Raw genomic sequence first — 15,041 nt, forward strand, 5'->3', positions numbered from 1 at the left:
TACTACTACTACTACTACTTAGTAGGCTTTGCTGCTATGCAGTTAAATTAATGTGGTGGGCTTATTCTTTTCTGAAGTCTAGTTTTAAGAATAGTGGAAGTTACACTTTTTTTCTTCCTCCATTTCTGGCGCCCCCTGGATGTACGGCGCCCTCAGCATTTGCCTATACTGCCTATGCCACGGGCCGGCCCTGTGAAACGGGACTTTCATTCATCTGATTGTTCACATTTGAAAATGGCAGTTTTCAAAAAGAGTGCCCAGTATGAGGACAAAGTGTAAATAATTTCACAAATAATTAGGGCCGCATAGCCAGGCAGCAGTAATAACAACTTTAAAGAGTGAAAAAGCACAAAGAGAACGAGAGAGGGAGGAGTGGAGAGAATCACCCAAGGCCAGTCGCTGCGTCTAATCCGGAGTTGGGTTTGTGGGGTGGGGGACTGAAGCATGCTGAAGAAAAGGGTAATGTGTCTCCTTTTCCCTTTTCTCCTACTTCAGAGTCGTTCTTCCCCTCCCTTGCATCATTCAGCATAACCCTGTGGAAATTGCAAACCGTTTAGCGTGGCAGCAAGATCGCGCAGTCCGGCTTCGACACTGTTTAAATAGTAATAATGCGTTTAGACACCGTTTGGAAGTGTGCAGTCTGTCTAACAGGCAGCTGGCTTTCATCGCCTTTGAAAGAAGCAGACACAGTCAGACGAGTGTGTGTGTCATGTTGAAAACGTGTGCGTCCTGTACATTATTCAGATGCTTCGAGCAGCCCACACCTGTTCATTTCGCTGAACGATGCACACACTCCTCTGATGGACCACAGTTACGATGCAGCCAATAACACACACACACACACACACGGAAAGCCTCTCACAATGCACTCACATGGGATAGAGTGTGTTAGAGCACCATCTATCATCCAGCAGCCTGACTGCTCACACACAAATCATAATGACAAGTATAGTTGCAGAGACACACCAAATGTAGCATATTGGTTCTATAAGGACAATCTTATGGCTATTTGATGCCACACAAAGGAGTCTTCACTGCTTCATTGTCGCTGCACAATAGATACACAAATGTGTTTTTGTGGTTTTTTTTTCAAAGTACACAGAAAAATGGTCTGTGCATGTGTGTCCTGTTTACACGTGGAAGTGTATGTTTGCATTATTCCTCTGTCTTTGTGTGCTCACATGTATACATGCTGTGCACATCTGTGTGTGCGTGTGTGTGTGTGTGTGTGTGTGTGTGTGTGTGTGGAAAAGAGAGGTAGATGGAGAGAAAAGGAGACAGTCTTCTCTGTAGTGTCAGCCTTTGATCAGTGTGTGTGTGTGTGTGTGCGAGAGTCAGTCCCTGGTGTCTTGGAGGCAGATGAAACACTGTGCCTCTATCCGGGACTCACAGAACACCCACTATCCCCCTCTCCTTCTCCTTTACTCTCCCTTTCGCTCTCTGACTCGGTCCCCGTTGCCCCCCTCTAACTACCATTCCTAACCACAGCCATTTTAAAGGCTATTCATGCAGAGCTCTGCTTTCATCTTGCATTGCGGCATTTTACCCGGCTCCTTTGTGTTTTCAAGCTTTTTTATCAGATTATACAGGAAGGGGAGGACACGAGAAGTGGCTGGCTGTTGTACACTGACTCACACTTAGATGGGCGCAGTGTGACGGTGCACAGAAGACAATGGCTTTGGCTGTAACAAGATAATGTTTGGATCTGCTGGTTCATTTGCTTCAGTATTTTGAAGTTCCACCAGCAGTGGACACACTAAAGAACAAAGCAACAGATAATCTTGCTTCATATATTTCATGGAAATAATAATGAAAACCAAATTTTTATATTTTATGCAGGAAGCTATGCCGACATAGATGTATTGCTATGATTTGCTTTAATTAGCTTAATAAATGACCTCCCTAGCATAACTGGTTATGTTTAATATAGCAAGGTGATTACAGCAGGGCATTAGGCAGCTTATTTGCCTCCTGTTTTTGCTTTGGCTAATTAATGCATCCAGACATGGAGCTTATTTGTGTGGATTTGTGGTTTTTAAAGGGCAGCACAAAAGCCAGCGATTGCATGATGTGCTCAGTGATATGTGCTTCAATCGTATTTGTTTTAATGGATCATTGAGATGATACATTTTAATTGATTTTGGTTGTTAGAAATGATTAGTTACTGTGAGCTTCAGTATAAGCTCTTAACAAACGTGTTGCATATTATAGGTCAACAGTGGCCATCATTTTTGGTCACATGTGACTGCAAATACAGTATAAATGTGTATGCACAAAATCCAGTCATAGTTCTTTACTTTTATGGGCCAGCTATGAGCCACCATCACTCCCAGTGCAGGGAAAAAAACAGTTATACCCTGTACACATTCATGCTATCACTGTGTGCATGAGCCTTTTTTGTATTGTATTGTTTTCCATTTTAAAGCACTTTTGTTCCACAGTATTTCTGTAACATTCAGAGTGCAGGTCCTCTGCTGTGTCTCTGCCACAAGGTGGCGCCTTATCCACAGGAGAGGACTGGCCAGACTAGCACCTGTCACTGCAGTTTATTTCTTCATATATATATTTTAGTATTCCTTTGTACTCTAATATGTGGAGTTTCTGCTAGTATTATTAGTTGTTATATAAACTACTTACTTTACTGTATTTGTGTCCTTTCTAGACCACATATAGACTCAAAGCTCATGTCCTTAACCCACTATATATACCAAGTTAGTGCCTGGATCCTGAGTAAATGTCTAAAAAGAAAACAAAATACCTAACTGTTCTTACTGACAGCCCACAGCTACCTACCTTCCATAAACCTATTTTACAATGTTATTTGTACTGAGCAAAGTAATAGATGGATAGTGAATTGAGAACATTTGGAAATGTTGTATGTATGTGTTCCACAGAATCCTAGCAGCTATGTTTAACCTTTACTGTATAGGCTTTATTCATGACCTTTCCAGTGCACATGTCTTTAATGAAGCTCTAATTAGGAGTTGCACTAGGATCTGAAAGCCTGCCAGTTGGTGGGTACGTAAACAGAAAAGATTTAGGTCTTTGATGGAACAAAGTGAACATACATCATGAGAGGCAAATGCCAGCTAATAAGAGGAAGCAGGGGCCTAGTATTACATTGCTCTGATGAATAAACCTTTTGGGCTTTATTCAATATCACAGCATTTTTGGCAGACAGGAAAGTGGGGTGAAAGAGAAAGGGGGAGATCTGCAACAAAGGTCTGCAGCTGAACTTGAACTATGGACATCATGTGCACACCAATGTGCATCCTTACATGAACACCCACAGAAACCACGTTATGAGTGTACCACTCTGACAATAGGATCAGAAATGTCCTAGAACAGCTGGGCATGGTAGTTTTTAGCAAGGAAGGTGTATGTGGGATGGAATCTAAATGTACTACAGTGCCCATGTTCATAGTAGCAAAGAAACTTTTCTCTGATTTGTTTTTAAAATACCATCAATGGAACTCTATTCCACAGGGGAAGACGCTTCATACACATGCAGCTATTTTAGTGGAATCAATTTGCTGTTGCCTTCAGTCTTTGTTAACGTGAAGCAAATTGTCAGATTTCCTGGAGTGGGCTACAGGCTGCTGTACTGTAAGTGGCTTTCTGTAAAAGTCCTTGCTCAGTCATGTTGGACAAAGTGGACGTTATTAGGAGCGGAGCTTAGAAAAGTCATTTCTCCACTCATTCCCTTTGCTTTCTCTGTGTACTGTCTGTCACTCCTTGTTGATAAATGACGGTGTTGCGGACACGTGCACACATTTTATCACATACACCCTCGTTCTCTGCAGTCATGCAGTTCTTTCTTTGTCAGAAACTGATTTACAGGTCAAAGTAGGAAACATTTTCCACTAAATACTGAAGGTTCACATACTAATGCCATCTTGGCTCTGCTTTATCTTTTTATTCTCCTCCCATCTGTGCCTCCTCTCTTCCTCCATATCCTCCTTTGTTCTTTTTCCACCTGTCCTTATCCCTCTCCTATCCCCTCTCTCCTTCCTCCTGCATTTATCTTTGCTACTGCAAAAATCTAGGCTTCCTCAGCACCGGTGATCAGTCTGCTAAGGGAAACTATGGCCTGCTAGACCAGATTCAGGCCCTGCGTTGGCTCAATGAGAACATTGGCCACTTTGGCGGAGACCCAGAGAGGATCACCATCTTCGGCTCTGGAGCTGGGGCATCCTGCGTGAATCTCCTCATACTTTCACACCACTCCGAGGGTAAGTGAAGACTCTGTCACACTGTATTATTTGTTCTTTTCTTGGTACAGCAGCCAGTTTTCTTCATCTGTCACCTTACTATTCACTTTCTTTTTTCTTTTTGTGTTTCTTCCAGTAGATACATAAACACAGACAGAGTCCCATGCACAATGTTGGCCAGTGGCCATGGGTTTCTTAGAATTTCATGAATTGTAGTGACTGCTAATAGCCTGGATCCAGCCCTGTGAGTCACTCATTAAGCACAAATCTCCTGACTAATGGATTGTGGCTACTTAGATGAATTCCACCTGATCCAGCAATTTTCCAAACCCAAGTTTAGATTAAGCCTTGCTAATCCCTGAATAGCCACAATGCACGCTTACACACCATCACAGTGTATTTGTTCTATACATTTGCTGGAAGCACAAAGCAGCCCACCCTTGCACGTCCAATACAACCTTCAGCAAACATGAATGTTCATATATTTGTCATGTATTTATCTGTTATCCCCAGTCTTATCCTCAGTGTAGTACCTCCTATATTTTTTGGATGTATGTGTTGTTTAGCTATACAATGACCAGTGTTTTACCTGATCTAAAATTAAATCATAGCATTGATGTCCTGCTATACCCATGTAGTCAGAAACTGAGCTACTGTAGCAGCATCCAGCCCAGTCCTGTGATTTTCACTTGATGCTTTTACCCTACTGGAAAGCTTTGCTTCTCTTTTGAACTGAAGAATATGGCTAATGAGCGAGTCCACGTTTGATTCAGGTTATGCCATGCATATCTGTGATAAATGACATGAGAGCTCCAACATGACCCCAAATTACCCGATTTAGCAAGCGTTCCTGGGACTGTTAACAGTCCACTGCTCTGCAGCAGAGAAGCTTTGCCTCCTTTAAAACCTACATCCATCTGACCTCATGCCTCCCATTACCAACAACATACCCTGAGGGCTAAGTGTTAACATTGAACCACCTAAAGCGGGAGACCTACACACCAATCAACTTTGATGTGAATTGAGATTAGCGCAGCTGACGACGCGCAGCCAAATGGCCGCACACCCGCCGCCTTTGATCATGCTGTTCTTGAAGCCGTCCTCCTTCAATCGTAACATCTCTGTTCTCTGTGCCGTTCGAACTCACTCCCTCAAAATCCATTTGCTGTCTCACACACACACATACTGCAAAGGACAGAAACAGGAAAGTAATAGTGGGTGGAAAGAAAGTTAGAGATTAGAGAGAACATGTTCACACAAGTACACATCTGTCTTAATCACTGCTCTCTGTGTGCATGTGTCTAAAGCACCAAGCCATCATCTGACACGTCTCTCATTTTCACTGTCTGTCAAATGTGTGTTGTCAAAGCTTGAGTGAGCATCTGTGCACTGCTATTGTGTCACTGTGTCCATTTAACCCCAGAGCTCTATAATTATACTGTCTCTTAACCCTTCATATTAACCCATTTCTCTCTTATTGGCAGGTACCACTTAACAGTTAGAAACCTCCCAAGACCAAAATTATAATATATTTTGATAGATAGATTAGTCCCTACAGGGAAATCATGTGGTCATTAAATGCTTATGACTTGTATAATGTGCAAGTACGAAGTATGCTGAATGTTTGAAGAGTTTTTAATGGATTGTACATAGGAGTTAAAGACAGGATTGACAGTGCAGCCTATTAAGCACAGTTAACCAGGGTCTAAAAACTATTAGGATCTCTAGTGAAGCAGTGCTTAAAGGAATACTTTAATATTTGGGAGAAAAAAGCTTGGTTACATTCACCTGTGTGCTATTACAGAGCTGAAGTCAAGGTGTTATGCCTAGCTTATCATAAAGACTGGAAGCAGAGGTAAAGAACTAGCCTGGCTTTTTCCAAAGTAAAATATATATAAACATAATATACTCGCTACATTTATAAAACTAACACTTCTACATGCTCTAGGTATTTCTTGGCAAACAACATCTGCTCTGTATTTCTACATACAGTACATCTGCAATGTGGGAAGTCACTATATGTGGCTGTTTCTCAGAGAAATATCTACAGTGCATGACTCCTCTTCAAAACACAGCTGTTTGTTTCCATTTCTTTTTGTGTAATGAACAAACAATTAAGATATGTGTTAATTAGTGAGCTGCATATTTGTAAAGTGTAGTTGTATTTTCTAACTTAGCAAGTAGTTTTCCTCTGCTTCCAGTCTTTATGCTAAGCTAGGCTAATTACATCCCAGCTCCATAATTAACATGCAGACATAAAAGTGGTGTCGATCATATCATCTAACTCTCAAAACGTCTGTGAAGAGGTGTGACCATGACCAGACATTCAGCTTATGTTTTTGTTTGTTTATTTTTAGATGGCAAGCAGAACTGGTGACAGTCATTTTAGTGTAATCATTAATTTTTCAGGGGGTCCCCACTTTAGCAGTTGAGGAATGGAATGGTTGTGGAAAGCCTGCATTAACCCCTTGTCTCCTGTCGCCGACCTGTCCATGCTCATGCTTCCACTTTGTCATCAGCCCATCGTCATCATTGTCCTTATCTTCATCAGCATCTAACAGTGTAACATCAGCCCACTAGATGCCGTCTGTCATGCTCTCCCCTCTCCCCTGCCAGCGATGCAAGGTAAGGAGGCTGTCATCTTTGCCCTTATGGGACACCAGTCATGTCAGCAACACAGAGTCACAAATCAAACCCAACAGCGGAGACGTACAGGATGAATAACAGGATAGAAGTGGCAGATGCCATGGAGGAAGGAGCTGTGGGGTGATACTGATATGATGAAAGGCCGAGCGATAAAGAGGGAAAACACCATCATGTCCTTTGAACAGTGTATAAGGAAAAACAAGGAGCAGAGGGAATGAAAATGGGATATGTCCTGAGGTAATACCTTTGATGAGAGAGGAAAAAAGGAGAAAGTGGAAAGAAAATGCTCTGACCTGACATACAAGAAAAGAGAAGTAGCCAAGTAGAGGAGAGCACTGAGTAGCAGAGGTAAAAAGCACTTAGGGAGTGACAAAAAACTGATTTTGAAGTAGAATGAAATAACACCTACTTCCCACTTTTCTCTTACTGTCTCCCGCTCTCTTCTCTCTTAGTGCAAATATGCAGGTGTAGTTGATTCCAAGCTACTTCATACTATAATTGATTTCCCAGGGAAAGGGTGCTCTGCAGCTCTGCTCAATAATTAACTGACCAATCTTAAGCCCAGGAGAGGGAAGAGAAAGAAAAAAGGAGTGTGAGAGGAAACGCAGAGAGCCCCTTAACGAGCCACTTGAGCGGATCAAACAGTACAGGACGAGCAGAACTAAGGCAAAGAGGAAGAGAGAGAGCGAGAAGAAACAGCAGGCACAAGAAAGGGGAAAGCCACTTTTTTGAGATTTCAGATGAGCCTATTCCCAGTCATGCCTCTAGTTTATGGGTCTGTAGTCCCACCCCGAAGCTGCCAGCTTCGCTCCAGTGAGAAAGATGAAAAACATCACAACTGGTGTTTTTTTATTTAATATAGGAAAGAGGCAAAGAGAAAGTGATATACATTTCAAGCAGTCTCTCTGTATCCTGGCTTGTTCCAACATTGAACTTTGTCCTGCCTGTAAAAACACAGAAAATTGTGGAAAAATGCACATCAACTGAGACCGCCAACATTATATCTTATTTTTATATGATTAAATTAAGTAATACAAATGATTTTACTTCTGTCCTTTCAGGTCTGTTCCATAGGGCAATAGCCCAGAGTGGAACGGCCATCTCCAGCTGGTCCGTCAACTACCAGCCCCTCAAGTACACCAAGATCCTGGCCCGGAAGGTGGGCTGCACCTACGCAGAGACGGCCGACCTGGTTGACTGCCTGAGACGCAAGAACTTCAGGGAGCTAGTGGACCAGGACATCCAGCCAGCCCGCTACCACATTGCCTTTGGCCCAGTGGTGGATGGAGACGTGGTGCCTGACGATCCCGAGATCCTCATGCAGCAGGTAACAGTCTGGCACCAGTATCACAAGTGGTGCTACAGACATGGTGCACACTGGATTTTTGTGAAGTCAGCTGGCTTAATATGTGACAACACAACAGACAAAAACAAAAGAAGTTGTTGCAGTAGGTGTGAGTGTGACCTTTCCTCCTTTGGAGCTGTTGTGGGTATGGACTTGCACCATAAACCACTATGATATAGTGTTTTTAGAAAACCTGCTGTGGTGTGGTAATGTACATTGACTTGGTGGTATATTTTATACCCACAGTTAACAGCCTTTGTTGTCTATGGTCCTTTAATACAAAGCAATGTGTTTCCAAAACCTCTGTCTGTGAGTTCATGTCTGGGTTGTGACCAGTTCAAACAACGAGTGATTTTCTTTTCTCAGTGTCATTGGAAAAATCTTAACAGGCCTGAAGAGGTAAAACTATTAAACAAGAAGAAAGAAAAGATTATACATAGTCCAAATGAACAGCTGCTTTTGATAACCAAAGGTTGACTCAGTTTTGCCTAATTGGAAAAACTTTCAGTCTTCATGTTGGTTTCACTTCTGTTAATCTCCTCTTATGGCTTGCAGCTAAAGCCAGAAAGTTTCATTTGAAAGTCGGCCTGAGAAATGATAGATATCTCTCACATAAGGGATGAAAATAGAATAAACTGAGTGAAAATAGGGAAAAATCTAGGGAATAGAAGAAGTGTGACTTATACCGCTTTTGTTATTTGGTTACCAGACTGTTCTGTTAGATTCCCAAAGCAATTCATAATCTATAAGAACTAATTAAAGGTGAGACTCAAAAGGGTTCTGGCTCATTTTAGGGAAAAATTAACCAAATAACAAAGCCTTTAATTGAGCATTATTGTGCATTACCTGCCACTGACTTTAAAATCTCTATTGGTGGTTGCAGATGGTGCAGTGCTGAAGCCATAACCTACAGCACTGGGATCAAATGTATTTGATCATAACACATGGTAGTATTAAAACAGAAAGCTAGATTTCTTGTTCCTGTCTCTGAGTGGCCATCCCACAACACAAGCTGTATATTAATACAAAGAAGTGAAACTCTGCAGTTTACATTTCTCTGATTAAATATAACATCCAAATTATGAATGACACTGATTTGACCTTACAGATGAATACACCAGGACCCTGCCCTTAGAAAACAATTTCAGCACTCAGCATGTTCTTCTCCATTGCACCACCAGGGGGAGTTCCTCAACTATGACATCCTAATCGGAGTGAACCAAGGAGAAGGGCTGAAATTTGTGGACGACAGCGAGGACAACGATGGCATCTCAGCAGCAGCATTCGACTACACCATCTCTAACTTTGTTGACAACCTCTACGGATACCCTGAAGGTGAGGAGTGCCAACTGTATTCATCTTTCAGGCTTCAAATTCTTCCATATTTTATCATCTGCCTCTTTTCAGATGACAACAAAGGAGAAATTCTTAAAATATAAATAGGAAACAGGTTATTATCAATGTTCAAAAGAGTAAATATTACTGCCCAAGACCTGAGCTAGATGTCACATTACACACTACAGTTCTACTTGTTGTGTTTTTTTAAACACAGTATACATTATTCTGTGCTTTCAACAAAGAACACATCAACAACTTGTGCAAAACTACAGCTCCCAGTGGAAATGCAAGTCTTAAAGACACTATGTGGGCAAAAATGAGATGAGATAAACTGTGAGCCTAGTGAAGTGTATCAATCAAGACGGGCTGCCTATCATCGAGATTATCTTTCTCTGTGGTGGGCCTGTGTTTTGGCCTTTGGGGCTCTGTGGGCACTAATACTGTCTTTCATCATCCCCCAGGCAGCCAGCTACCAATCACGTTGCTGTTGTTCCTAACAGAGCAGCCAGAAAACCCCACACAGCAGGCTGCAGTCAAAACACAGACACATTTGGATAATATATTCATGTTTTCGCTCAAGTGTCTGTCATTCATTCTGCTTTCTGAGAGGCATATTCTTACTTTTGCCCTTTATGTGGCTCGGCCCTTCCTTTCCGTTTCTGTCTCCTAAACACTGTACATACAGCACACACAAACACAGATGCCTCTTTCGTTTTTTGCTATTTCCATCTATCTATTCTATCTTAGCAACATGCACTTCTATCTTCCTCCACCCTGTGTTTCTCATCTCTGAAAATGTTCTATCCATGTCACTACTTTCCTCTTAACTTATCACAGTTCTCTTTTTCCCTCTTTACCTTTTCCCTGTCCCTTTTCGTACTTTGTGCATTTAAGTTCATGTACACCGACTGGGCCGACAGGGACAATGGTGACATGCGAAGGAAAACCCTGTTAGCTCTGTTTACGGACCACCAGTGGGTGGCGCCTGCAGTGGCCACCGCCAAACTCCACGCAGAGTTTCAGTCCCCGGTTTACTTTTATACGTTCTACCACCACTGCCAGACTGAGACCCGACCCGAATGGGCCGACGCCGCCCATGGAGATGAGATACCGTATGTGTTTGGTGTGCCCATGATCGGTGCCACAGACCTGTTCCCGTGCAATTTCTCGAAGAATGATGTGATGTTGAGCGCCGTGGTCATGACTTACTGGACCAACTTTGCCAAGACTGGGTAGGCCTTTGCTCATGATTTTATTTCATATCAACATATTTTATATTCTGTTTTTGCTCTGTTGTGGAGCTGCAGGTTTAATCAGCCAGTGTAGTTCTTCTATGTGACAGTGTCTCTCTGAAGGTTTTGCTTCCTTTAAAACTTCTTGTGACTTGCACATGTGACTTACTCCCACTTCTGGGCTGAACTCTTGAACCAGATGTTAGTATAGTAAAGGTTTAGTGCCCTGTCTCACTTTGCTGTAAGTTATTAAATAGAATCTTAGGGTGTGTTCAGAGTCCAGATGTCAAATCAATGAATAAATATTTGAATCACATTGATTCAAACCTTGAGGTGAAACCTATAACTGAAATGCCCCCTCTGTCCTCCACTAGGGACCCCAACCTGCCAGTCCCTCAGGACACCAAGTTCATTCACACCAAGCCTAACCGCTTCGAAGAGGTCATCTGGACAAAGTTCAACTCGAAGGACAAACAGTACCTCCACATCAGCTTAAAACCTCGTGTTAGGGACAACTACAGGGCCAATAAGGTGGCCTTCTGGCTGGAATTAGTTCCCCATCTTCATAGTCTTCATGAGGAGCTCTTCTCCACCACAACCCGCTCGCCACCAGGCCCTGGCCCAGGCACCCATAGACCCTGGCCCAGAACACCAGGACCTCGCACCACTCGTCCCCCCTACGCTACGTTTCCCTCTGATCCAGAGCTTGAGGGCTCAGACCGTCCACCCCAGGAGCTTTTCCCCGCAGACACCCGGGACTACTCCACTGAACTGAGTGTAACAGTCGCTGTGGGAGCGTCACTCCTGTTCCTCAACATCCTGGCCTTTGCTGCCCTTTACTACAAGCGTGACAAGCGGCATGAGATGCGGCGCCACCGGCTGTCCCCTCAGCGGGGTGGGCCTGCCAACGACCTGGCTCACTTCTGATCCAGAGCTTGAGGGCTCAGAACGTCCACCCCAGTAGCTTTTCCCCGGAGACACCCCGTGGACTACTCCACTGAACTGAGTGTAACAGTCGCTGTGGGAGCGTCACTCCTGTTCCTCAACATCCTGGCCTTTGCTGCCCTTTACTACAAGCGTGACAAGCGGCATGAGATGCGGCGCCACCGGCTGTCCCCTCAGCGGGGTGGGCCTGCCAACGACCTGGCTCACAGCCAGGAAGAGGAGATCATGTCACTGCAGATGAAGCACTCGGAGCATGATGCTCACCATGACATGGAGCCCCTCCGGCCCCATGACATCCTTCGACCCGCCTGCCCACCTGACTACACACTGGCGCTGCGGCGTGCCCCTGACGATGTGCCACTGATGACACCTAATACCATCACCATGATCCCCAGTACCATCACCAGCATGCAGCCTCTTCATGCCTTCAACACCTTCCCCTTCACTGGCCACAACAACACCCTGCCCCACCCTCACTCCACCACTAGAGTATAGTAGGAACTGGCCTGATAGTGCCACCTAAGGACCAGGAAGACTGGCTCCACTACTGATCTAAAAAGAAGACCTCTGGGGCGGGCCTTTGTTCTGTTCTCTTATTCTCTTGTTTCTCCAAAAACAGCTCCACCTCTTAGCAAACTGAGCAGCTCCTTCCACTGGTGGGGTGTGGAGAAGCACCTGAACTACAAGCCAGCAGATGATCAGTTTGGGGGTAATTTAGATCTTTCACAGATACTGTTTTCAGAGAAGTTGTACCGTTTCCAGACTGAAACCCCCCGACAGTGTCGAAGGGTTGAATGCTTTTCACCCCTTGCTTGTTTTTCCTTTTTTACTTTGGTGTCAGCTCTTTGTTCTCTCCTTAGTGTGTTATGTGCATATGTCGTTCTCTTTTCTACATTTGTGTCTTACCCCTGCTTTGTTCCTCTCAATCAACATGCAGTTTTCTCCCTCTCCCCGACACTCCTGTGCTCTAAGAGTTCATAAACTACTGAGCTGTATGAGAGGGCATAGAGTACATACAGTAAGCATATAGCTATGAATACATTGATATCTGATACTTTCATTCTACCAGCATTCTTGGTGCCAAGTATGTACTAGTGTGTTTGCTTTCTCATCAAAGCAGAAAAGAACTAAAGAAAATTCTAGAGTATTCCTGTTTACTGTCAACTAACCAACGCTGTGTTCTCATGACAAAGTGCCAAACTGGCCCTCGATTGTGTTTCTGTCTTTCTTTCATCTTCTGTTTCTCTTTTCAAGCATTTGTTAAATTGTTATTGTTGTTTGTTTTTTGTGGAAAGATTTTTTGCTGAAAATATAGATATAGAAAAATGATATTATATAGTTATATATAAATGTGTACAAAGAAGAAAGTATATAAATGGGTTTTCTCATTGGGGATCTATGCATGAATTATTTTTAAAGAAAATGCCGAGGGAATGGACACTGTATCCGTCAATGCACGTTTCCCAAATCTACTTAAATCATGTGGGTCCGTTTTGGATATTGGGTTTTGCTCACAGAAAAGGAAAATCACAGAAAATCCTGAAGTAAATCAACAAACCCTCTTCATTTCTCGTCACTCATTTATTATAAAAGGAGTCACAAATCTCAGTAGTTGTTATGATCAAAGCAACAACTTCCGTTCATCCTCTCCTTCATGTTGTTTTCATAGGCGTTTCTCTGACCAGGTGAGGCAGCACAGCGACAGCAAGCCCATCATCCTAGAGTAGCTACTTTTTCTTTCCATCCATGTGGAGATTATAGCTTTTTTAGGGTACATGTGGTGCCACATCTGTTGATGTAGCTTGTGTGTACAGAATTATTTTTGTAATTCGGTGAGGGAGAGAAACAAAGCAGAGAGAGGCAGCCTCTGCTCTTTTACATGCACCTTCCTTCTCCTGTCCACAACCCTGTTTCTAGCACATGCATATTCTGTTTGATGTGTGTCTGTGGGAGCGTCTGTGTGTATGTGTTTGTGTGTGATATCAGAAATGCTTCGCATTAGCATAGGTGGGCCTTAATTAGGCAGCAAAGACACAGAAGCAGACAGGCGGGCTGATCCCCATGGTAAAAACCTAGACTCCAGAATGAGCTCCTTCCTGCTGCTTTTGCTTCTCCTCTCTCAGTCAGTACACTAGCTTTGTATGCAAGACTCACACCCATATTGTGGTGATTACCCATAACTCCAAAACTCCTGGCTTCACTGTGTCAGCGCCATTCTACACAATTTCTGACCTCAGTTCAGCTCTGCTAATCCTCACATTCAAGGGTTAGTCCACTAAGCGTGCGTTTTTTCTGTGAGCTCATCAGTTGTAAATTAAACTCGAAGCACACTGAGGGTAACCAGTGGGCCTTCATGGCCTTGCAGTGCAGAGCTCCAAGATGAAAAAGGGGCTCAGATCTCCTAAACAGGGTAAAACAACGTGGTTGATAACTTGTATTTCTGATTCCACTCGTTTCTTTGGGGTGAGGATGTTCAGCCCTACAGTTCAGCAATGCTCCCCTCTGGTTCTCTGCTAAGAAGTCCAAGCATCATGGGTGGTTAATACAGTATGTTAAAGGAACAGATGTGCTGTTAGCCCACAGGAGCACATGGTAACCTACATCCACTATGGACGACGTTAGTCGACGGTGCTGTCTTTGCTTGTGCTCTAGCTTTAGCTTGTTCAATAGTTTGTTTTTTATTTTATTACTGCCTAACTGGTTGGTGGGGGAGGGCTAGAAGGGGAGAGATCTATCATACATGGTCCTGTCAGAGACTTTGAAAGTCTACTGAAACGGAAATGTGCACAATGTAAAACACAAAACAACTGACTTAGATGTGCTACAGGTGGATAAATGCTGCGGAACAGATGATGGACAGTAGCATACTGTGGAGCGGAGCCTGGAAAAAGACTCACAGGCTTAAATGTAGAAGTCAAAATCAAAAGAGAGAATGAACTGATCACTATCAAATTCAAAGGCCCAACAATGTTTCTACCCACAATGTTTGCCACCTTGCTAATGGATCTGACTGATCAGATCCAGATGAACCCTTTTGTACTAACTCCTGGGGATAAGGAGGCAGTGAGGGATTGTGCGATAGACCTAACCACACACAGTGACACCACTGGAGGTGGAAACAGAAACAAGGCATTAGTTTGGTCTGTTCTTTTTCCTTGTCTATTTTCTAAGCGAACACTGGAGGGCGCCATTGTGTCAGCTTCACTGCAGTCTGCCCACTGAGGAAACTGGATGTGTGAAGAGAACTACCAAGCTGGTGGCAGGACAGAGATACAGAACATCTGGAAGAGAATCGAAACTGTACATTTTTAAGTGTAAGAATCA

General features: G+C 43.4%; 1 protein-coding gene across 1 annotated transcript in view; it reads left to right on the forward strand.

Moving 5' to 3' along the window:
• nlgn2a (neuroligin 2a) overlaps positions 1–15,035 on the forward strand; it is a 186,585-nt gene extending 171,550 nt beyond the window's left edge. The window contains exons 5-10 of the mRNA XM_020623522.1: positions 4,047–4,232; positions 7,919–8,184; positions 9,384–9,544; positions 10,413–10,772; positions 11,147–11,687; positions 11,895–15,035. Coding sequence (XP_020479178.1) covers positions 4,047–4,232; positions 7,919–8,184; positions 9,384–9,544; positions 10,413–10,772; positions 11,147–11,687; positions 11,895–12,212 — 1,832 coding nt within the window. The 3' untranslated portion in view covers positions 12,213–15,035. The remainder of the gene's footprint in view (positions 1–4,046; positions 4,233–7,918; positions 8,185–9,383; positions 9,545–10,412; positions 10,773–11,146; positions 11,688–11,894) is intronic.
• Positions 15,036–15,041: the final 6 nt, after the last annotated feature.

The sequence above is a fragment of the Monopterus albus genome, unplaced genomic scaffold, assembly GCF_001952655.1.
Source record: "Monopterus albus unplaced genomic scaffold, M_albus_1.0 scaffold303.1, whole genome shotgun sequence".
NCBI lineage: Eukaryota > Metazoa > Chordata > Actinopteri > Synbranchiformes > Synbranchidae > Monopterus > Monopterus albus.